The following is a 23926-nucleotide window of genomic DNA, read 5'->3' on the forward strand; positions in this document are numbered from 1 at the left end:
CTCTTAATGGTTTTTAGGCCAACTACGTCACATTTTATTTATCTATTTTAGTAAAGATAAAAGATTTAAATTTTTTTAGTGCACCAGAAGTGAGAATTTAAACTCACCGTCCTAACCTTTTTAGAGTATAAAATTTTAATTATTGAAGTTTAAAAATAATTTTTTTTGCACATAATAAAGGAAGTCATTGAAAGGCGACCGAAACACGTGACTACTCAAGCTAATAATAGAAGTAAAGTGGCGGCGGCCCAGTTAATTTATTAAATGACTAAACAAAAATGTTCGATTTTAAGATTAGCCATTTTGGGTCGATTTTGACCTAACCAACCAAATATTTTTTACCCTACCACCTCCCACCTCCTTCTATCGCTTGCTCTATTTCACTCGACATTCGACAAGGTGACAACGATCCTAAAGACAACATGTGACAAAATCCAGTGACGACAACCCCTCTCTCTAGAGTCTAACTCTCTAGAGATGGATTCAACAAACGATTCTACCACCATTGTAATTCTCTTAACATCTTGAACGGAAGGAGGCGAAGGATCAAAATGGTCAATTTTTAAAAATATAAGATCAGATTAAACATTTTTGAAAGTATAGGAACCTAGACGAATACCTTGAAGGTGAGTAATTGTACGACACGTGGCAGAAAAAGACAGTACCAAATATTTTCCCGCCTTAAATGACAGAGGGACGCGCCAAATTTATCAACGGTTTTATAATTATTACTTTATTATCTTACCTTCTACGCCTCGACGAAATCTTTCAAAATCCATTTTTGTCAGTTCTGCGCCACTCGACGCCATGGAAACCGAAGCCCGGATTTCCCGATCCCAATTGGCCATTTACGAGTTCCCCAAATTAAATTATCAACGTTTCTCTACAAAATTATCCGATAAAAACGAAACGGAGCAAAAAGAAAACAAAAAAACCCGCTACAATTTTGGAGATCAAACGCTTCGATTTCCAATGATTACTTATCGTATTTCCATCGACGATAGAAAAGGAAAACTATTGTGTTTCCTCTTATTGTTGCCTTTCGATTCTGTGACTTAATCCCGATCCACTCTATGTTGTTGCGGTCGTTGAAATCGAGAACGAAGCTTGGGATTTTAAAATTCGGGTTTGTGGAATATTTTAATTGATCGATCTGTGAGTCGGACGAAGGTGCGGGAGAATCGATGATCTGGGGGTTCAATGCGTTTTTCTGAATCCCGAAGGAAGAATTGAAATGGGGTTTTTCGGTACTATATTGGGCCTTTTCGGATTCGGCGTTGGGATCTCCATTGGACTCGTTGCTGGTTACTTTCTTTTCATCTACGTTCAACCCAACAATGTTAAGGTCAGTGTACATTTGCTTGTCAACGGAATACATTATTTCGCTCGAAAGAGCTGTTCATTTAATTTCTCACTGTGTTCTGCTATGATCTATTCGGCTGCTTAGAGTGGTATCGTTGAATTTAGTATTTATAACCTTTTTTTTGGTCGATTTAGAGAGTTTTGATTTTATTTTTCTGTAATGTGATGATGAACGACGCAGTATTTTTAGAGGGCACGTTTTTGCTAGACGCGGAATTCATGGCAAATCGATTTTACTTTGTGAGGTTTGTAAGAGGACGACCTGTTTGCCTGAGTGGGGCGTACCCTATGCTGCCATGTCCACGCACCAAGCATTATGTGCCATTCATATGCTTGGTGTGGTCATGCAGTTGGAGGCTGGGGAGAGCGGCAGTGCAGCATCAGAGCTTACTGGGGGCGAGGTTGGGGCGCCATGGGCGTACGTCACGAGCCTTGTTAGGTTGGGTGTAGATGGTGCAGTGCTGGCCGCTATATTCGATTGGATGTTAACGCTTGAGATCCAAGCAACAAGAATTCTCACCATTTCTTCATTTCTTAGATTCATAGACTCAATTTAATTTAGCAGGATCTTTCATTCAAAATTTTTTCCATCAGGAATGTTTCCAATGAGATTGGAGAGCTGAGACTAATAGTGGGGTTGATGTATTTTAGTTAAAAAATCTGAAGTAGTAAAATCTTGGATAAAAGTAGTACTTGGCGCAGTAATTACACTTACACTGTGGTAGTCGCATGCTTAGGCCTTGGGCGTGGCCAATGAGGATGTGTTGCTAGGGGAACGCATGGGCTAGGAGGCACCACGAGCACGCGACCCCTTGGGCAATGTGCTGTGCAACATGGAGCTGGCTGTTGTTGCCACTCTGCCCGCTTGTTGTATTAGATGTACACCCACACTCTTCGCTCGAGCGTGGAGGAGGGTGGGATGTTGAGTCGAATGCTTGCGCACGGTAGTTTGGTCCCTCGATTATCAAAAAGAATATGTATATTGAGTTCACTCAGTGGAAAATGATATATTCATCGGCATGCACAAGCACTTAATTTGGCTTTAAACTAACCAATCTTGGAAAAATAATTGTATTACTGGCTCGAGCCATTTAGAGTGGAGATTCACAAGGCCCTCAATGGTAGCAACTGCACGTGGTCCATGGAAGGATATCCTAATACAGCAAGCATTGATTTTTGACAGAACCTTCATCAAAGTTGGCAACGGGATTCACACTTCTTTTTGGAAGGATATATGGCTGAACAATGAAGCTTTATGCAGCACTTTTCCTGTCCTCTTTGCATTATCTTCAAACAAATTAATTTCTGTTAAGGATGTGGTCTTCAGAGATCAGAATCTGCATCTTGGGACATAAGGTTTAGAAGAAACCTTAGGGAAGCAGAAAGTGTGGAATTGACTTCTCTCCTTCAGCTCATATCATCAAAGCACCTCTCCAGGGACTAAGATACATTTGGAACATGGAACCATCTGGCCTCTTTTCTATTAGCTCTCTCCTGAATGACATGCTGATCAGTTCAAAGAATGAATATGCTCCATGGCTTTATAACTCAATTTGGAAAGATCATTATTCGATGAAGGTCGAATTTTTTAATACCCAAGATAAGCTTCAACGAAGGATGCCGTTTCTGAACATCTCCCCTCACTGGTGCATCCTCTGTGAACATAGTGATGAATCTCAAGGCCACTTACTTATCACATGCCATTTTTCATCGAGTATGTGGGGTAAGATTCTCTCTTTTCAGATGGTGGTCCACTGCTCTCCCAAACAATCCTAGCCTCCTTATAACATACACTCTAGGGGGGCCATCCAGGGAAAAAATGGTTCTATGGATACATTTCGTTAGAGGGCTATTTCGGCCCATATGGATGAAAAGAGATCATCGAAACTTCCACAACAAGGATCTTCCCATGAACGAGTTTTTGAGTCATTAACTTTCTTGGTGGTCTCTTGGTGTAATTGTCCCTCTTATAGCATCTCCACTTATTCAATTGGAGAGCCTCTTTGTAATGCCTTCATAATGGATTAATGTTTTTTTACTCAATTTCATATCATCAATGAAATTGTTTCTTCTAAAAAAAGATATTTATGCTGGAGTGGCATGGTCAGGATCATAAAATTCGTCCACTTGTTGAAGAAGACACAGCAACATTGCAGCGGATGCTTCCTGAGATACCATTATGGGTGAAATGTCCAGACCATGATCGTGTATGAAACTTTGCAACTTGCATTAAATTCCTCTGCCGAATTATTCTTTTGAGTTTTCACTGAATTATCTAATAGTTTATCAATTCTTTTTGAAGGTTGACTGGCTCAACAGGTTTATTGAATATATGTGGCCCTATCTTGATAAGGTTTAGTCATCTGTCTCATCAGAACTACTCACTATTAAGTTATTATCAGTAGTATGGTTTTCTTTTTATTAGTTTTTATTGCTGTTTCTGCTCTCCGTTATTTTGTAGCATATTTTCACATGTGTTAACTGTGCAGAAATTTAAAATTTGCTCTTGACCCAGGCAATATGCAAAACAGCGAAGAATATTGCCAAACCTATAATTGCAGAGCAAATTCCCAAATTTAAGATTGATTCTGTTGAATTTGAAGCACTGACATTGGGGTCCTTGCCACCAACTTTTCAAGGTGCTGATGTGATTGAACTCTCTTCTTGATTCAATATTGGAGGAATTTTATGTGAAACTTCGATCTACACATACATTAAAGTTGATTTTTAAGTAAATTAAAGTTTTCTATAGAGAATGCGGATATATGTTTTAGAATTTGACTTCCAAAGCGTTTTATAAGAAGAGAAATAAGTACTCTTCTAGTACATTAATTATGGCTAAATATATGTTTTAGTACCTATGGTTTAAGTAATTTTTCAATTTAGTTCCTATTTATTTAAAATGTTTTAATTTAGTCTTTTATTTTTTGACATTAATTATATCTAACTATCAACCAAACTATCAAAAGAACGTCGACGATAAGCTTATATGGCATAATACTTAGTAAGTCCATAGAAACTTAGATGGGTTACTTAAAGACAAAGAAAGTCAAATGTTTGCTACTTAATTAGAAGTTTAAAGGAGAAATTAGAAACTTCTCCTTATTAGGTAGCCTGATTCCTCCCCTAAATTTATGCCAACCTAGTAAGTTTACCATTAGCTAATTTTAACATTTACCAATGAAAAGGGTATATAACTGAAATATATTTAATGCAAGAGACTAAATTGGAACTTTTTAAACAATAGAGACTAAAGTGAAAGGGTAGATTTGGCCATCAGCTGTCTATTTTATAATTATGTTGGCATAATTGGGGAGTTCTTTGGTTGTGATGTTTAATTGTTGTTTACTTCTTTGTTTTCTCTCACTCTCCCTCACTCTTTTGAGAGTTTGTATCGTTGAATATTTATTTTCCTTTTCATTATTTCAATCAGAAGTTTATTTCTTGTTAAAAAAAAAAATTATGTTGGTGTCTTTGCTCTGTAAGATTGTGTGCTAGAGGCATCTTTCTGCACATTAGAATGAGGAGAAGAAGCCAGAAAATCGTTGCAATGAGATCATGGAGTGAACTTTACACAATACAAAACAGGGAAATAGGACTGCTACATTGCATCATGTGGACCAACAAATCTTTTGGGTGTACATCAGAGATGAATAAACTGATATTTATCATTATTTTTGTTCATATTTCACCTGTTGCTGATATAGATTTTTGTTCATTATCATTATTTTTATGGAGGAACCAATTAATATTTTCTCATAATTCTTGTTCTTGTTTAGGCATGAAAGTCTATGTTACAGATGAGAAGGAGTTGATAATGGAACCTTCAATAAAATGGGCTGGGAATCCAAATGTCCTCGTTGCTGCCAAGGCATTTGGACTGAAAGCAACAGTTCAGGTGAAATGTCTTCTCTTTTATTCTATGGTTAAAATTTTGACTTTTTTGGATACTGAGACAGAACCGTGGCCTTTTTTTTTCCTGTCTGTCTGGCAACCACAGGTTATAGATTTGCAAGTTTTTGCAGCTCCACGTATTACCTTGAAGCCATTGGTTCCGAGCTTTCCTTGTTTTGCGAATATCTTTGTTTCACTCATGGAAAAGGTTTTGTGATCACGAGTCAGCATTGCATTTCTTGTTGGTATTTTCTCAGTTTTGTCACTGGGAACTTTTAATGTGTGATCCTTTCCAGTTTGCATTATCCCCTGACGGGCTTTGAAGAAATTGGATTTTCTCTGTTAGCACTGAAGAATTTGGATGAGATGTTCATCTTCAATTTTCCTGAAAATTTAATGCTATAAGATTTGGGGAAAGTTTAATTGCCGTTATTCATTATCAAGACTAGGATTTGGACTCTCTCTTACACACGTTTAATATAAGTGGTTTTAAAGAAAAGTTACCTGAAAGATCCTTCTAGTCTTGACATCTGATTTCAGAAAACTTCTGGTATATTCGTTATATTGGTCGAATCTGCTGTTGGTTTTGCAGCCACATGTTGATTTTGGGCTAAAGCTTGTTGGGGCTGACCTTATGTCTATTCCAGGTCTCCACCAGTTTGTTCAGGTAATGTGGAGTGACGTTTCTATCCTGTGGAGCCCGTATTCTCTTTCTTTTCATTCTGCCTTCATTTTCAGGAGAATGAGTGACACGGGCTCTTGAATTATATGCAATACCAAACGCAATTGTGTTAAAATGTTCCATGTGAATCAGTATAGTTCAATATCTAAAGTGAAGTTAGAATAATGTTTGAACTCTATCAGCCTCCTCCATGATAATTCATTCTCGTGCTTCTGTTTTGAGAGCATAGCTATAAGTGGTGGCAATCTTCCTTGTTTTTTCGATGAAGTAACTGATGAGAGGTCAAATGCTCACTGCTCAGAGAAGACAATTCATACCCCTTTATTTTGCCCTTCCACATCTTAGGAGTGTGTTTTTGCATGTCGTGTTTTAAAAACATTATTTTTTTAAAAAAATCATCCCAACCTCAAGTGTGAATTCTATTGAGTTTTTGTCACCTTCTGTTTGAAACATGGTCATGATTGCACTGAAAAATGTAACTGCAGGAGACTATTAAAGATCAGGTTGGCAACATGTATCTATGGCCTAAAACCCTGGAGATAGCAGTTATGGATGCATCAAAGTAAGTTCCCATATTCTTTGTTTAATGTTGTGGAACTTTTGTTTGGGATGTCTCTCATAAATTGATTTAAATTTTATAGAGCCCTAAGGAAGCCCGTCGGACTTCTTGATGTGAAGGTCGTGAGGGCCAAAGGGCTGAAAAAGAAAGACCTTTTAGGTGCTTCAGATCCTTATGTGAAAATGAAGATTACTGAGGAAAATCTACCGTCAAAAAAGACCACTGTGAAACATAAGAATTTGAATCCTGAATGGAATGAGGAGTTCAGCTTGGTGGTTAAAGATCCAGAGTCCCAAGCCATAGAATTCCAAGTTTATGACTGGGAGCAGGTTAGTAATTTTGATATCCTTTCTTTTTTTTTTTTTTTTTTTTCAAAATATTACATCTCAAGTACGGAAATGGAGACTTTAACCTACCATTGAGCGAGGCTAGGTTTGATTTGATTTGCTTTCCTTAGTTCTGTTTAGTTTATATTTTATGTTTTTGTTACTGAATCATGTTGTTAATGTTCAAAGGTTGGCAAACATGATAAGATGGGCATAAATGTAGTCCCTTTGAAAGATCTTCCTCCTGATGAGCTGAAAGTTTTCACTCTTGACCTGCTGAAGAACATGAATTCGAATGATCCTCAAAATGATAAGAATAGGGGACAGATTGTGGTTGAATTGATGTACAAGCCATTTAAGGAAGGCGAAGTAGCAGCAGACTTTGATGAAACAATGAAGGTAAAGGACGCTCCTGAAGGAACGCCTGAAAATGGAGGTCTACTCGTAGTTATCGTTCATGAAGCTCAAGATGTTGAAGGCAAGCACCACAACAATCCATATGTGAGGCTTCTTTTCAAAGGGGAAGAGAAAAGAACTAAGGTAACTTAACGATTCTAATTCATCAACAAGATCTTGCTTTACTATCATCATCATCAGGATCTGGTTGGTGGGAAGGATGGAGGTTTCATCTGATTACTCACCTCTAGAAATGACAAATAATAAAATTTGTAACCCGATGTTTCTCAAAAGGTGAAAATTAGAAACCAAAAACAAGAAACAAAAATATTACCAAATTACCCTTAAGAATACTGTTAGGACAATCAACCGCAAAACCATTCATGTAACAAGTGACAGGTTCTAGAGATTTTTGTTTTTCACAAGAATCATAGTTGTACCACTACATGTCCTGTCTTGTTTTTCGAAAATGTTCTTGTTTTCTTACTCTTTTTTATAGTATTGAGATCTTAAGGCTCTTAGCCTCTTACAACCAGATAATAAATTTCCTTTTTTTTTCTGCAGCGTTTGAAGAAGAACAGAGACCCCAGATGGGAGGAAGAGTTTGAATTTATGCTGGAAGAACCACCCACAGATGACAAATTATATGTGGAAGTTCTCAGCTCCTCATCAAGAATGGGCCTCTTGCATCCCAAGGTACATGGTTACCAACTGTTTTTCTTCAATACAAGTCTTTTTAGTCTTAGATAGTAAATGAAATTGCTGCCTTGAAATGGACAGTAGCAGAATATCCGATCGACAAACAAATCATAATCTTTCAGGAATTACAGGTTATCAGCCTGGAATTGCACTAGTATATCTAGATTTAATGAGTGTTTGAATCTCTTAAAAAACAAGAACAAGTTTTTAAAGAAAAATTCTGGTATTTTGTTATAAAGGTTGTGTACAAATAATCAGTATCTGGCAAGCTCTTGAGATTGAAGGACTTTTAGGTAGCAGAACGGATTATGATTCACGCTTTTACTCGGAGAAAATGAAACTAAAATTACTGATAGGTTTAAATACTATTTTGGTCCTTATGCTTTTAGCTTTTATTCACTTTGATCTCCGTACTTTTAAAATGTCCCTGTATTTTTAAATTTTGTTCATTTTAGTTTTTGTACTTTCGAAACGTCTATTTTGGTCCCTTTACTTCAAATATTTTGAAAGTACAAAGAAAAACGTAAACAAAAATTTAAATTACAAGGACCACAATGAACATTGTGTATATACAGGAACCAAAGTGAACCAAAGCCAAAAGTATAGGACCGCAATAGTTTTTAAACCTTACTAACAGTTCTTTGTTAACCCGTGGTTTAAGGCTGGTCCAACCTGTACAATGTTTTTTCAGAGTGAGTTTGTATGCTTTTGAGAGTTTATAAGTAGAGTACTTCTTCAGTAAATACTTTTAGGATGAGTTCTGAATGAGTGCTTATTCTAAAACCACCATTTACCACAGAATCACACCTTTACAAAACTCATGTCAAACTCAGTTTGAGTGATTTGAAAGTGACGAGTGAGACTCCCTTTTTGGAACAGGAATCTCTAGGATACGTCGAGATCGGTCTGTCTGACGTTGTTACCAACAAAAGGATAAATGAAAAATACCATCTTATAGACTCAAAGAATGGAAGGATTCAGATTGAGCTCCAATGGAGGACTTCATCCTGAACTCACTCCTTTTTCTTGCTTAGTTTTCTCTTCTTTGGAGCCAGAGGAATACATACAGCAAGAGGGACAGGAAAGACATTTCCCCCCTCCTTTTATGATATCAGATTCATTTGTTATATTTTTCTTTATGTACATGGACGGTGATTAAATAAAGCAGTCAAAATTTCCTTTCACAATTTGGGATTGGTATCAATACTTTTGTAACAGAATGGCAGAATTGAAACAGTTGATTATGTTAATTGAAATATTTATTTTCTTAGTTTCTTTTGGTTTTCTTACTTTATTTAGTCCGTGGATGAAGATTCAAACTTCATTCTGCGTTTTGATAGGAAATATGTCTTTAACTATTGAGTTATGTCCAAGTTGGTAGTTTCTTTTAATTTGAATAAAAGCAGATGGAATATGATTTTTTTGATTTTATGAAAATACTAATAATTCGACTCATTTAAATTGCACAACTCTTCATATTGTATTTTACATTCTTTTAATATGGTTTTCGAACGTGGTAGTTCAAATACCAAGTGTTAATGAAGAGACATCAAATATAATATGTTTAAGTTGGTAGTTTCTTTTGATTTGAGTGAAAATAGTAGAATGATTTTTTTTTTTTTTACGATTCATCACAAGAAAATACTAATAATTCAACTCAATTAAATTGCACAGCTCTTTATATTGTAATATACATTCTTTTAGTTTGGTTTCCAAAAGTGATCATTTAGATACCAAGTGTAACAAAGGACATCAAGTAATACACTTGAAATAAATTGTCGATAATTCTGTTAAATATTTATTTTGAAAACAGATTAAAAAAAAACATAAATTCTTTGAAGTAGACGTCATTTACCATTGAATTATGTTCATATTGACCTTGAACTCTTTATTTGTACTTCATTGAAATGAACTCTTTGACCTACCTTATTAAGCTTAGCGTGTCTTTTATTACTTACCCTACTTTATGGAATGAACCAAATACGCTTAATAAAGTTAAGCTAAACTACGAGACAACAAGAATTATAAGCTACTGACATATTTAGAAGTCATTTTGACATCAAATTTACTTTTAGTATATCCTTGTAAAATATTACTATTTTAATAAAAAAAAATAATTTGGGACACACTTTAATGTAGATGTCTTAATTATAGTTTTTTTTTCTTTTTTGTTTAAACACGATGGATATAAGGATATAAAATTGAATGAAAAGCAACAAAATGTCTTTTAACTGTTAAGTTGTGATAAAAAATTCATATATTAAAATTTGGTTCAATTTCACCAAAAAAATGAAAAGAGAGGAAAAAAAGAAGAAGAAAGGAATCCCAATCCCCTAAAAATAAAGAAGGAAAAACGGTGCATTAAATTCCAAAATTGATTTATTTATTTTTGTTTGACTTCAGACGGCAACGGACCTAGAATTCTAAAATTCCAATCAAAATAATAATAATAATAATAAAAATAAAAAATTTTGGTTCACTGAAATTTTAGCATAAAGCCGCGTGGCGATCCATGGCCCAGAGGATGAGGAGATTGGAGGGAGCGTTATCAATTTGGGGGAAAATTTTGTTTGCTAAGTTCGAGGCAATCTGTTGAGTTTGGTTCGCTCTTCTTCCAACCATAATATCCAATCGCCATTGATTCTTCTTCCTCTGTTGTTTGTTCGTTTCCATGGCGCTCCCCGTCGTAGACACCGAATACCTCAAGGAGATCGACAGGGCTCGCCGTGACCTCCGCGCTCTCATTGCCAACCGGAACTGCGCTCCGATCATGCTTCGTTTGGCGTATCCTCTCTCTCTCTCTCCCTCTGAATGAACATTTACATTGACTATCTGCAACCGACCATAGGAGTTATCGTTTTATGCGTTGTATTGTTATTTCTATCATTTCCTTTTTCTTGCGAGTTCGGTTGAGTGAATGAGCGGAACGAGCCGCTCCTATTAGAATAGCGTGGATGAGTTACTGTTGTTTTTTTCTTTTTGGCTGTTGTTTGATAAAATTGCATGGCTGGAATCCTCAGATTTTGGTTTTTTGTTTTGTGTTGAGTGAAGGCTTACTTTCTCTATGAATTTGTTGGTACGATTTCTTACAAACGGCTGTAGCAAAGTTTTTGACGTCTCTGAAACTGTTTCTGTAGTTGGCACGATGCTGGGACTTATGACGCGAGTACTAAAACCGGTGGGCCTAACGGATCGATTAGGAATGAGGAGGAGTATTCTCATGGCTCTAATAATGGCCTGAAAAAGGCTATTGATTTTTGTGGTATGCCTTTTGGTGCCTTCGGTTTTCCTCTTTTCCTATGTAAACTGAAAGTCAATTGGAGTATTTTTATTGCTGTCAACTTAGAATTTACAATGGAGCTGTATCAAGTATTTCTAAATATATATATATTTTTTTTAATTTACAGAGAATCTGCACTTAAAATAGCAAATTAACACATTTTACTTGCACTTTCGAGTATAGGAATTACTATTTATATCTATCCTTAGTTTAAGAGACTATAGAAAATTATACAGAGTCTTGTCTCTGCAAATGAATTAGAGAATTCAACTTTCTCGATGTTAATGATCTTTTCGTTTCTTTACTGGCAGAGGAAGTGAAGTCCAAACATCCAAAGATTACTTATGCAGACCTGTACCAGGTAACTGGAACTATATCAGTAGTGTCGATATGCCTACACTTGGGAAGTCTACCGCACCTTATTTTAGGTGGAATAGATTCTGTATTAAAGAAATCATGTGTTTTGAATCTCAGCGTGAGAAATTTGTTATCCATTGACCAATGATATGTCAATGAGATTAAAAGAAAAACTCTACTATTTGTGTTTATGGGCATGATATGTATGGAGAATAGAAGATTATGTTGCTTGGGTATTGGTGTTGGTTCAATGGTTAAGTGCTTGCACTTGACTTTAGTTGTTAAAGCATTTCAATTTCTCTCTTCGTCTTTGTCAATCATTTCCAGACTGGAGTTTGTGCCAGGAAAAGATGCATGCTTCTTCCAAATTCATATGCATACATGCTTAAGTTTGTATTTTAGCAAACAAGTTCACATATGCCTCTTCGTAACTCCTAGATAAAAGCTAAATGAATAAGTGCAGATTGTAATAGGAAAACTTTATTTACTAGAGTCATTGAAGAAATTTTTTTATAACCACAAGTCCTGTACTGTAATTAATGTCGTTGAATTTTTTGGCAATTATAAAATAGTGTAAATCTCAAAGATGTGAACTGCATTTGGAGTTGGTGAGAAATTGGCCATTATCATTGTTCACATCAACTCCCACCTCACTCCAATAAAAAAGGGGAAAAGAAAAAAATTCATGCCCCTAATGTGGTGAGTGAATTCTTCATATATTTGTTCCTATTGCCTCAGTGAGCATAAGGTGGATTCAGTCATGAGCGGTGAAGTACCAAATGATGAGTGTAAATTTTAGGCGAAGGCAGATGCAAGAGTTTCAGATAATCATTTTTTCCAGATCTTAGATCAATAGTTCTTTCAACCTTACAGATTCATAAAGGCAAACTCAAAGATTGTCATATATTTGTGCATCTAGTATGACAAGAACGATGATCTTATCGAGCTTACTCTATTCATCAATGCTTTCTTAACAAAAATCTGATGGTGTTCAAAATATACTCAATACAGCTAGCTGGTGTTGTTGCTGTTGAGGTCACTGGAGGCCCCACTATTGACTTTGTTCCTGGTAGAAAGGTACAGTGATTTATTTGTTAACTTTCTGAATGTGGCATCTGATGGTTATACCATCTGTTCTGGTAACATCCGAATCCTTTGTCCACAGGATTCAAACGTTTGTACCAAGGAAGGCAGACTTCCAGATGCAAAAAAAGGTATCATAAATTATTAATATTGTATGTAGTTTTCTGCAGTCCTGCAAATTGAATGATATCTAAATACCTTCTCTGCATTTAGCTATGTACTGTGAATGGATAATAGTATGGTTGAGTTTCTAGCTAACTGGTTTATATATTATTTAGTCATTTGTCAAAGAGAGAGAAGGAAGAAGATCTGAAATTTCCATTAGTATTATTATTAGTTGCACAATTTGCTGTAAAATTTCACTCGTGTTGTAAGATGAAAGTAAGCGGGTAAATATTTGGACTGCTTACAGGTTCTAAATGTAATAATAATGATATTTAAAGTGCAATGTTTTCATACTGGACTGAAGAAGGTGTCAGTGCCACAGCCTTGACTGTGATTTAATCATATTGATAGTAGTATCATCTTACTGTATATTTTTCTACATGGTGTTTGATATTTAGACTATAATTTTTTAAGAAACATTATTTGTTATTTATTTTTATTTAACTGGAAGTTGCTTCTTAATTTCTCCTAGGGTTTAATGATAATGATACATTCATATATTTTTCTGTGCAGCTGCACTTCTAAGGTATCTTGATAGGTCAAGTCATATTCTACAAAGTTTTGTGCATTTTTGCTCCAAGTGTCGTTAGGAAATTGTCACTTATCAAAGTTAATTTTAAATGTCAACCCTAGAATACTTTTTTTTTTTAAATTTTGGTGATAGGTGTACTGCATCTGCGTGACATCTTTTATAGGATGGGACTGTCTGACAAGGATATTGTTGCATTGTCTGGGGCTCACACATTGGTAATTTCTTCACACATTTTATTCTTGCATGGATTTATTGTCTTACTAGTTGAATCATATATTGTGAATTCTGATGTTATAGGGAAGAGCACATCCGGAGAGATCTGGTTTTGATGGACCTTGGACAGAGGATCCTCTGAAGTTTGATAACTCATACTTTGTGTATGACTTGAGCTACATCTCAGACTAATCTTGCTATATCATCTTAATAGGCCATACAATGGTATATTATTATTTCTGATTGTTGTCAATTTGATGTTGATAGGGAACTGTTGAAAGGAGAATACGAGGGACTTTTAAAACTTCCTACTGATAAGGCTTTACTCGAAGATCCTGAGTTCCGCTATTATGTCGAATTGTATGCTAAAGTAAGGTCTTCTTTTATATGTTATATATAATTTGGGACAATTTTACCATTTTGCTACCATAAGAAGAAACTAAAAAATCAGTCGCTGGCTGAAACAGTCAAAATAGTAAATTTTCTTTTGTACTCTAAGGTTAATTTCCATGCTTTCTATAAAGAATCTGCTTGATCTGGACTCTAGCAGTGGAGAAATTAGCTGAAGGACAAATCTTATAGTCTCTAACTATCCATCATTGCCATTAACTACAACTTTAGATTTGGCCAGTGTGAACAGTACATAGATACGTCCATTTATCTTAGACAATACCATTTCTTTACTGATAAAGAACAATTATCCCCTTTTGTTAATTGGGATTAAAATTTTTTTACTTCCAACCTTGCAAACTTGGTATTCTATATGGTTCTTTTTTTTTCTTTTCTTTTCTTTTTAATTTGTTTTTCTTGAAAAATCATGAATTTCATTGATGATATGAAATATACAAAAGTCATAGGGCAAGTTACAAGAACACCTTCCAATTAATGATAAGGTCGTTTAGATTACAACTATTGAAGGAGAGTAGAAACATTTATGCCATTCTACAGCAAGTACAATAACCTATCAATAACTATGTGGTTCTTTTTTCAGCTATGATGTATTTGAACAGGCTTTCTTGATACGACTCTTGAGCACCTAAATACCCGAAACCTTCCATCTTCCTGTTTTCCTCTGGTCCTAGGATTGCCATGTATGATAGATAAGAGATACCTTTTGGAACTAAGAATGGTTTGATTTGTAATTCCGATTTGTATCATCTTGCCATTTGAATTCTGCTTGCCATGTAAATTTAATGTCGTAGTTTTTGTCAATTTTGTCCCTCAACTCATGGATGCATTGCATTAATGTCACATTCGTGACATTATAACAGACTTTAAAGAAAATGATTCAACAATTTAATGATAGTTCAGATCGAATTGATTAAAAATCAAAAGTAAGTATTCATTTGAAAGGTATGCCATAGTTTAAGGATTAAGAATATGATTTAACCATTTTATGCAGTTACGTTACTTATACTATTCTTATGGTAGGATGAAGATGCGTTCTTCAAAGGTTATGCTGCATCACACAAGAAACTTTCAGAGCTTGGGTTCACTCCCAGCTTTGGGAAGGCCATTGTGAAGGACAGCACTGTATTGGCACAAGGTGCTGTCGGAGTTGCGGTTGCAGCTGCCGTGGTAATTCTGAGCTACTTCTATGAAATCCGCAAAAAAATGAAGTAATCACTTTAGCAAGGTCGACTAGAGTTACTTGTCTATATAGCAATGTTGAGGTCCTTTCTAGAGACCTTGCAATGCAAATTGTGCATTTGAGATCTGAAACATCTCAATAAGACAACCTAGACATCATAATATGATTCTAGGCATTAGCTTTATAAACAAAATCAGTCACCAAGATTCAAGATTATCATCATACCATGAAAATTTATGACTTGCTTTATATGTTTACTGCCCTGTGAAATTTCTTGTTGGCCCTTTTCAGAGCTTCACCAGTTAAAGGTACTTTTTTAGCTGTTGTATATAGAAAAGCTTCAGTTTGACTTTGGTAAATTATCTTTCATTTGGGATGAATTGGCCATTATTATGTCCAAATTCAACAAAAAAAACTAACTAGAATGCCACTTTTTAGTGAGATTTTGGTGTATTATTGATGGTTGAAGGTGACAATATAATATTCATGGTGGTAGAAAACAACCAAAATGAACCATGGTAGGTTGGTCTAATGGTCGATAAATGTTGAGGTAACCATGGTAGCCACTTACCTAGGATTTTAGTAGGGCAGGCAGTTATTCCGTGATTAGTCGCAAGCTGGTTCGGACACACGGATATAAAAAGTAAAAAAAAGGACCAAATTGAAATGGGACTAGGAGGAACTTTTGGGAACACATCAAGTTTGGACGTTTTGAACTTACAAGGAACTTACAGAACACAGCTGCCTTTTGTTGAATGGGGAATCTGTCTCTCTTCTTGTTTCTAATCTCTCTCTCTTCTTCAAACCCACTCCCCCATTCCTTTTCCTCACCAACCAAATAGGAAATTTCAGTGGTTCTAGAAGACTGTAGAGGCAGAGCCAACAGACTTCACCCTTCTAATTGAAACTTTCCACTTTTAGTACAGAAAATAAATTTAGCCTTGTTTCATATTGGCTTGGATTTTGTGTTCTTTCGTTAAAGCTTTTTGTACACTCCACACCAAACCCAGGAAGAAAAGTGTGGCCAATAGACCATTTTGAGGTTTCTAGAGTGTTACATCAAATCAATGTTACCAAACACAAGAAAGTGAGAAGAAAAAATAATAAAGCCAAACATTCCTCTTTCCATTCTCCATGCACCTATTTTGTAATTTGAACTTGACAACTTAAAAGTGAGTTCGATAATGTTTTTCGTTTTTAGTTTTTGGTAACTATTCTCATTTCTTGTTTGTTTTTATTTTCAACTTTCTTCAAAATATAAATAAAAGCATTATTTTATCTTTATTAAAAGAAGAAACGAAGGGAATGAGAAACAAGAAACATGGATATTACTTAATGGATCTCTTAAAAATGATTTTTTATGCATCTTTTAAATCAATTTTCTATCCATTAACCTTAGAAAATAACTTAAAGGTTCTTTTAATTGAATAAATATTTTGCTGACTTAAAATTTTCTTCCCATGGAAATTTGAAACTTTGATGAAATGTCTGGTTTTGCATAAAACTTCAATTTACGCATTGTTATTACTTAATTAGTGAATTACAAATTAGACAAATAAATATTAAGTCAAATAAAGTAAGTTATTTTCAATTGCCAAATTGATTCTTACGAAAACTCATTAATTAAGAAGCAAGTAATATATTAATCAACTAACTAACCAAATTAAATAGTAATAATAATAGATAAGTAATGTAGTATTTAATTAAGCATAATTAAGTGATAGCCATCGATTAACTCATTTCTCATAGTGACTAATTTTTAAAATTGGATTTAATCTCTCTCTCTCTCATTTCTCTTTTGAGTATTCTCTCTCATGTTTATACTAACCTAGAGAATTTTTAATTTTGAGAAAATAACTCATATGTTTTAAGCCATCAATTTCTCTCCAGATTTCTTTTATCGATATATCTATAGAAAAAATAATTCTATAATCGTGTTGGTAAACTTCCCATCATTCTAAAATGATGCTTACGTGACTAACAATGAATGAAAGCGGTATTAAAAAAAATTTCGTGAAGACCAATAATAGTCGGTAGTTGGTGGTAGAGAACATTAAAACCTCCATTTTTTGGCATAGGAGAGAGAAAGAGAGAGAGGTTAGGTAAGAGGTTTTAGCCTTTAGGAGAGGCCGAGGAGTATGTATTTGTTCAATACCTAAACACGTGATAACTCAAACCCAAGTGCTGCCCTGCTGTCTTTCACCAATTTTCCCCCTCTTATTTCCAACCAAAAAAATTATTATTATTATTATTTTTTATATTATATTACTAAAACCAAACAACTCGTTTCAAATAAATTACATAATCAAGATTGTGTCTATTCGTTACAGATATATAAGCTTAGATAATTCTTCTATTGATACAAGAAGAGTGACACCATTATTGTCGCTCGAATCATAGTAGGAAATGCTTTGACATTTTTTGAGTGGATACGAAAAAAATATGGAAAGAAAAATAGAGATATTGTCTCTCATACGTTGCTTGTAGAAAGTATCGAGACCGTAATTTCATTTCATAAAGTCATTTGAAGGAAAATCTACTAACCAATCTCTCCTCTCGCCATTATTCATTTTTAATAGGAGTTTTAAACTTTTGAAATCCTGGTTATTTGGTCCTTATATTTCAATTAGTTTCTAACAATTTTTCCAAGTTGGATTTTCTGAAGAAAAAGAGACGTTTCAATAATTTAGTATAGTTTTTAGGGATGAATGAAAAAGCAAATTTTTAATTGGGAAATGAAGATATTTTGCCCTCTTCATCTTCAACTTCAAATATCTATGCTTTTGAAAGTTAAATTCTCTTTCTTCCAACTTTTGATTCTGCCATTGGAATTGTGTGGTTGGGTTGGTGAAGTTTTGTCAGTCCTTTCTCTCTCCCAAACTTCACCCTTTTGTTGCCCAAAAACTTGCATAAAAGATCACCAAGGATTATTGGCCCTAATGGAATTTTGCGAGAAAAAAAAAAAAGTAAAATCAGACTAGAGAGGAATGGATTCAAACCTATAATAATTCCCCCACCCACTTAGTTATTTAAGTCTTACGAGTTTCCTAACAACTAAATATCGTAAAGTCAAAACAGTTTGTCCTGCATTGAACCTAACATTGAGCACGTGAAGAAAAGTAGAGCGATTTTATTGAGAGGATAGTTTCCTACATTAGGATATTAAAATCCTCCATATTTTTTCAAAACCAATTACTACTAGTTGTTCTAGAGCAGCTTCTTCGCAAAAATATACTCAAATTCATGGTGCATCACCTATATTGTTAAAATATTAAAACTCCATGAATTTTAAAAACAAAATATTGTAGAATTAGACGATTTATCTTCCGATAGAAAAAGAAAAGGTAGAAGAGAGAGAAGAAAAGGTAAACCACATTCATATTCATTATCTTTTCTTATCATCTTGCTTTGTACCAAACCACCATAAACTCTTCTAGAAAACCTTCTCTCTTTGATCTCTCTCTCTCTCTCTCTCTATCTCTCTGTCTTTTTCTCTCTCTTGGTTTGTATGATAGCCTACCTAAAGAATAAAGAGCTCACAACAACCACTCTTTAGCTTATATGCACAACAAAAAAACAAACAAAAAAAATGGCCCAAAACCACTCCTCATCATGATTTTCTCATAACTAATGCTCTACCAGATCTCCCCTTTCCCCTTATGTTAATTTTACATTTACATACCTTCCCCATGCGAATCGACTTCTTACTCTTCACCGCTAAATTTTTGACAAATAGAAGAAAATGAACGCAAATAGCTTTTTCAAAAAACTTAGTAGTGGGTAGTAAATAAGTATCGTTTTTCGAAAAAAATTTAAATTCCCATATGGGTTTTGAACTTTGGATTCTCAAAGAACAAAACAAAAAGAAATAATTATATATATTTATCATGTTCTTATTTGGTACTCTGTTTTAGAGTTCATAAAAGAAAAAGAGAAAAGTAGTTTAAAAAAAAGAGAGAAAACAAAAAGGCAGATAGTACATGATATATTATTGTTTGTTGTCAAGATACCTCACTTTATACCTACCTTAAGTTTACCCCATAATTTAATGAACTCAAAATTTATATGATTAATGCTAATTTTTAATCAAACCCAAAAAAAAAAAAAAAAAAGAAGGGTCCCATTAGCCAACTCCATCAAACCTATCTTACCAACTCACATCTAGAAGCTATCAATCTCTCTCTCTCTCTCTCTCTCTCTCTCTCTCTCTAGCTCTCAAAATGAGTCAAAATCCTATTAAAGCCATGCCCCCCATTTTAAATATATAATCTTCAAATATTTTCAGTCACACCCCCAATTATAATATAAAGTTTTAATGTTCAATTAATCTTCTTCTTCTCCTTCTTTTCTCATTCATTCATTCATATATATATATATTGTCACTTGTTTGTTCAATTCTTGTTTCAAAATTTGGAAAAATAATCAATGGGAAGATCTCCTTGCTGTGAGAAGGCTCATACAAATAAAGGGGCATGGACCAAGGAAGAAGATGATCGTCTCATAGCCTATATTAGAGCCCATGGTGAGGGCTGCTGGCGCTCCCTCCCCAAAGCCGCCGGCCTCCTCCGCTGCGGTAAGAGCTGTCGGTTGCGGTGGATCAACTATCTCCGCCCCGACCTTAAACGCGGAAATTTCACTGAAGAAGAGGACGAGATCATCATCAAACTCCATAGCCTTCTTGGAAATAGGTGGGTCTGTGTTCATGTTTCTATAATGATATGATATTTTCGTATGTTCAGAGTTGTCGATATAAAACTTTGACCCATCTAGAATTTGTATTAGTTTGTTGGATTGGGAGGTTCAAAATCTAAACTTGATGATGGAGAATTGTTCAAAATCTGAACTTTTGAACTTGACCCATCTGGAATTTGCATCTGTTTGTTGCCTTGAGAACTTCAAAATCTAAACTTGAACTTGACCCATCAAGAATTTAGTTTAGCTGATTAGAAAGTTCATGCATCCGCTTTGAATTTAAATTGGTATACCAAAAATATCTTGACCCATCAATAATTTACATCAATTCATGCTGTTTTGAGAGACCTTTGATTAATGGGTACTTTTTGTTTTTCACACAGATGGTCTCTAATAGCTGTAAGATTACCGGGAAGAACTGATAACGAGATAAAGAACTACTGGAACACCCACATAAAACGAAAGCTCTTGAGCCGAGGGATCGACCCGGCGACTCACCGGCCGATTACAAACCCATATCGGTCAAAATCTCCGGCGACTGCCACCGTAGAAGATCTTGAAGATAGAAAGAACAACCAAATTATGATCAATTATGCTCCGGCAGATTATCAAGAACGGTGCCCGGACTTGAATCTCGACCTCAGAATCAGCCCGCCGGCGGCGGCGGCGAAGGGAGGGAGAAGCAGTCTTTGCTTCTTTTGCAGTTTGGGGCTGCAGAATAGTAAAGATTGCAGCTGTGGAAATGGTAAAACTTCGAGTGAGAGCAAAAATAATAACAACAAAAATGGGTATGATTTTTTGGGATTGAAAAGTTGTGTATTGGATTGTAGAAGTTTGGAGATTAAATGACACTTTTGGAAAGTGTTTTTTTTTTCTTTCTTTGATTTATTTATAATAATATATATATGTAGTGAAGATAAATCAGAAATGAAAAAAATGGGTTCATCAATTGTTATATGTTTCAAGGAGTAATTTTGTTCACTATAATGTTTTCAGTTATATAAATTTGTAATTAGGAAAAGTAGGAAATGTTCATTGAATTCAACAAAAACTAGTGAAAAACTAACTAAAAAATATGGCGTGAGAAAGATGTTGGTTTGAATTGAGTTCTATATTAAAACTAAAATTGAAATAATCGAAAATTGGGTAAAAAGAAAAAGATCAGGATCTCAAATTTCTGTCGTCACATGTTGCTGAACTAAAAAAATAATTCTAATCAATTTTAGTTACTACTTATAATTTACATTTTAGCGTTATGATAATAGATTTAGTTAATTGCTTTAAATTTAAAATTTCTCACTTTTGATTAATATTTTGGTGTAAAAATTTATCAATTTTCTTAAACGTATAAATGTAGATATTTAACATCAAATATTTATTGAGATCCCAAATAATATTATTTAATATTCATCAAACAACACATATAATCCAAATGGAGCAATAAGGTAATTATCTAATATAAATGAAATGGGGTGGACTACATTTGTAGTTATATTTATTTCTAAAATGATGTTTTTTCCAAATAAAATGCTAAAAACACAAGTAAATGGTATACATAGGAGGATCATAATCCTTTCTCCCATAATGTCATATTCATATTTATTTATTTTTAATTTATCTTATAATTTCCTATTCATTTTTAGCGCCGTTTCTTAATTGAATGAACACTATATCAAATCCACCCGTGAATTATAATAATTCTAATATCCAAATATTTATTAAGAAATGAACTATTGTTTGGTTTACTCATTAGTATAACAGGTCGATAACCTTCTTCCAAACTTTAGTTCAGATCTATTTTTTTTCTCTAATTTAGGTTTCTCGAACTTAGGTTCAAATCTCTTTTATTTGTCCAATTTATGATCAAACCATCTTTTTCCCTTCCCTAATATTCAAATAATAATAAAAAAAAGTGGGTGGGGTAAGTGTTTTTCTCTCTCTCTAGTATAATTAATGAAAAGAAGCAAATTAACATGGAGGAACTACCAACTCTCCAAATTTAGTACCATCTTTCAACCAACCTCTTTAATTAAAATTAGGTGTATTACCCTCCAACCTACCATTCATTTTCCAATATTAATTTCAAATTACTTTCCACACACACCTATATTCTTATTATGTATGTATGTATGTTATTTATACATACATGTATTATTTTTATCATTATTATATCTTTTAGGTATGTTTTGGGTTGACTTTGATTGGCTATATGGTTGTATTTATTAAAAGTAATTTGAGACTATAAATATGTTTAAGTGCATCAACTTTCCCTTTAGGGTTTGATTGTTTCTAAATTGCCTAGTAGGTGTGTGCAATTTCAAAATTAAACTCAATGTGTTTATAAGTTTTGACCATTTCTTTTTGGTTTAAATACAATCATTTTAGTCCATGTGCGTTTGGCTTTGATTCGTTTTCGTTTCTGTACTTTTTAAACGTCTATCTTGGTTCATGTGCTTTCAACTATTGTTTCTTTTAGTCAATGTGTTTTCGAAAGGTTCGTTTTGATCCTTGTAAAAAATGACCATTTTGGTCTGTTCATTTTAATTTTCTTCTCATTTCTTTCCATCAAAATTTTAATTTAACACTTCACTCACTAAATTTTTTGAAAGTTAGTCGTGAGTTTGTATTAAAGGGTTTTTATAAAATTTTATAAATAGAGACCAAACGGGTCACTTTTTTAAAGATCATGATCAATTTGATAGTATATGAACTAAAATTAACAAATAAAAAAGTTGAAAATAGAAAGATTAAAATAAACATTTTAAAAATATAGAAACTAAAATGAAAAAAAAAAACTGAAATGGACCAAAATAGTATTTAAACTTTTTTTGTGTTCGACAAAATAAATACACTAGAACACATTTATCAATTTTTTTTAGTGTCTTGACCATTTGAGCTATATATGTTCTGTTTGACATCGAATATTAACATATAAGTATATACGAAACAATTTGTCGTATACTTCTTATTTTCTTGAAATCTTGTTTATCTCAACTTTAGAAAAACAACGGGTGTTTTTCTTCATTGTTTACTTTTTCAAATAATTGCTCACACTCAATTGTTTTTTTCTTTATTCTTTAATAAATAAAAGATATTAGTTTAAATCTCTATTGATTTAAATATTCTTTTCTTTAGAAATTAAGGGGTTTCGATGAAAACAATATTTCCAAACAAGTTTTAGGATTTAGATCTTATTAAGTCTAATTTTCACATTTATAACTATATATATATATATATATTTTTTTTTCTTTTTTTTTTGTTCCAGCCAATATTTGTAACTCTATTATAGGTTGAAACTTTCTTGTAATTAATAACTGCTCTAAATATTAGTTTAGACTTTTGAAAAAATAGTATTTTCTCACATTTTAAAATTTTATAAAATATTTGGAGATAAAAAGATTATATATATTTTCTCAACTCTTTAATATTGATATTACCAGGGTTTACTTATATTATTTACATTTGGAAACGTGAAGAATCTAATGTTATTTTTTAAAAGATAAAAAACATACCAAATAGCTCAAATGATAATATATATATATATATATTTGAAAGAGTTCAAATAATAATATATGTATTGTTACTACGTGATAAATAAATTAAAAAAAATACTCCACCAACACATTATAATAAACTAGTATTTAATTAATATCAATAGAAATCAATAATTATTAATAATTTCTACAATTTTATTTATCAGAAATAGTTGAACTATACTCATACTGACCGAAAGATTGAAGTTAGAAGAATTATAATAAAAGGTAGATTTTAATAGGAGTAGTAGAGCTATAAAACTACTATAATACCCTTTTGATGATAGATTTTTATTCTTAAAACCAAATCTTCCAAGTTTAGTTTTTCTATTTTCTTATTTAAAATGAATCTTCAAGATTGAGTGGGTAAATGTTTAGCCAATGAATAAAGTGTTCAAAAAAGAGAGCAATTGCACAAGACTTCATAGGGATCCCTTTTAAAGTTGGGAATCTATGGTAAGATTTTACTTTTCGAGGAAAAAGTGTATTCCTTTTTCAAACTTTTTTTTTCTTTTTTGCCATTTCTCTTTGTCCAAATGGAGTTAGGTAGGAAACATTAATT

The 23926-nt window shown here is 33.6% G+C and overlaps 3 protein-coding genes across 3 annotated transcripts; all 3 read left to right on the forward strand.

Moving 5' to 3' along the window:
* Positions 1–777: 777 nt before the first annotated feature.
* On the forward strand, positions 778–9191 carry LOC111007581 (synaptotagmin-1). Its single transcript, XM_088123353.1, has 12 exons — positions 778–1345; positions 3471–3569; positions 3665–3715; positions 3878–4001; positions 5142–5260; positions 5363–5464; positions 5849–5923; positions 6424–6500; positions 6580–6826; positions 7013–7363; positions 7784–7915; positions 8798–9191. Exons 1-12 carry the CDS (start codon positions 1235–1237, stop codon positions 8927–8929), a joined length of 1620 nt encoding a protein of 539 aa, XP_087979479.1. The 5' UTR covers positions 778–1234; the 3' UTR covers positions 8930–9191.
* A 1242-nt stretch (positions 9192–10433) lies between these two features.
* APX3 (ascorbate peroxidase 3) lies at positions 10434–15498 on the forward strand. The gene is made up of 9 exons (XM_022280133.2): positions 10434–10702; positions 11056–11180; positions 11510–11559; positions 12567–12632; positions 12721–12769; positions 13468–13550; positions 13633–13712; positions 13816–13918; positions 14980–15498. Exons 1-9 carry the CDS (start codon positions 10590–10592, stop codon positions 15169–15171), a joined length of 861 nt encoding a protein of 286 aa, XP_022135825.1. The 5' UTR covers positions 10434–10589; the 3' UTR covers positions 15172–15498.
* A 3909-nt stretch (positions 15499–19407) lies between these two features.
* Positions 19408–20788, forward strand: LOC111007685 (myb-related protein 308). Its single transcript, XM_022280134.2, has 2 exons — positions 19408–19827; positions 20215–20788. The coding sequence occupies exons 1-2, from the start codon at positions 19565–19567 to the stop codon at positions 20678–20680; spliced, it is 729 nt and encodes a 242-aa protein (XP_022135826.1). The 5' UTR covers positions 19408–19564; the 3' UTR covers positions 20681–20788.
* The last annotated feature ends 3138 nt before the right edge of the window (positions 20789–23926 follow it).

This window comes from Momordica charantia (assembly GCF_013281855.1).
Source record: "Momordica charantia cultivar OHB3-1 chromosome 4 unlocalized genomic scaffold, Mcharantia_2.0 BLBB01000004.1, whole genome shotgun sequence".
NCBI classification, from domain to species: domain Eukaryota; kingdom Viridiplantae; phylum Streptophyta; class Magnoliopsida; order Cucurbitales; family Cucurbitaceae; genus Momordica; species Momordica charantia.

Excerpts from the sequence above, each read along its gene's own strand:
- LOC111007581 (XM_088123353.1), top strand. The coding sequence starts at position 1,235 with ATGGGGTTTTTCGGTACTATATTGGGCCTTTTCGGATTCGGCGTTGGG. Across the intron at positions 3,570-3,664 it reads AATGTCCAGACCATGATCGT|GTTGACTGGCTCAACAGGTT; the intron begins GTATGAAACTTT and ends TTCTTTTTGAAG. Across the intron at positions 3,716-3,877 it reads TGTGGCCCTATCTTGATAAG|GCAATATGCAAAACAGCGAA; the intron begins GTTTAGTCATCT and ends CTCTTGACCCAG.
- APX3 (XM_022280133.2), top strand. The coding sequence starts at position 10,590 with ATGGCGCTCCCCGTCGTAGACACCGAATACCTCAAGGAGATCGACAGG. Across the intron at positions 12,770-13,467 it reads ACTTCCAGATGCAAAAAAAG|GTGTACTGCATCTGCGTGAC; the intron begins GTATCATAAATT and ends TTTTGGTGATAG. Across the intron at positions 13,551-13,632 it reads TGTCTGGGGCTCACACATTG|GGAAGAGCACATCCGGAGAG; the intron begins GTAATTTCTTCA and ends CTGATGTTATAG.
- LOC111007685 (XM_022280134.2), top strand. The coding sequence starts at position 19,565 with ATGGGAAGATCTCCTTGCTGTGAGAAGGCTCATACAAATAAAGGGGCA. Across the intron at positions 19,828-20,214 it reads CATAGCCTTCTTGGAAATAG|ATGGTCTCTAATAGCTGTAA; the intron begins GTGGGTCTGTGT and ends TTTTTCACACAG.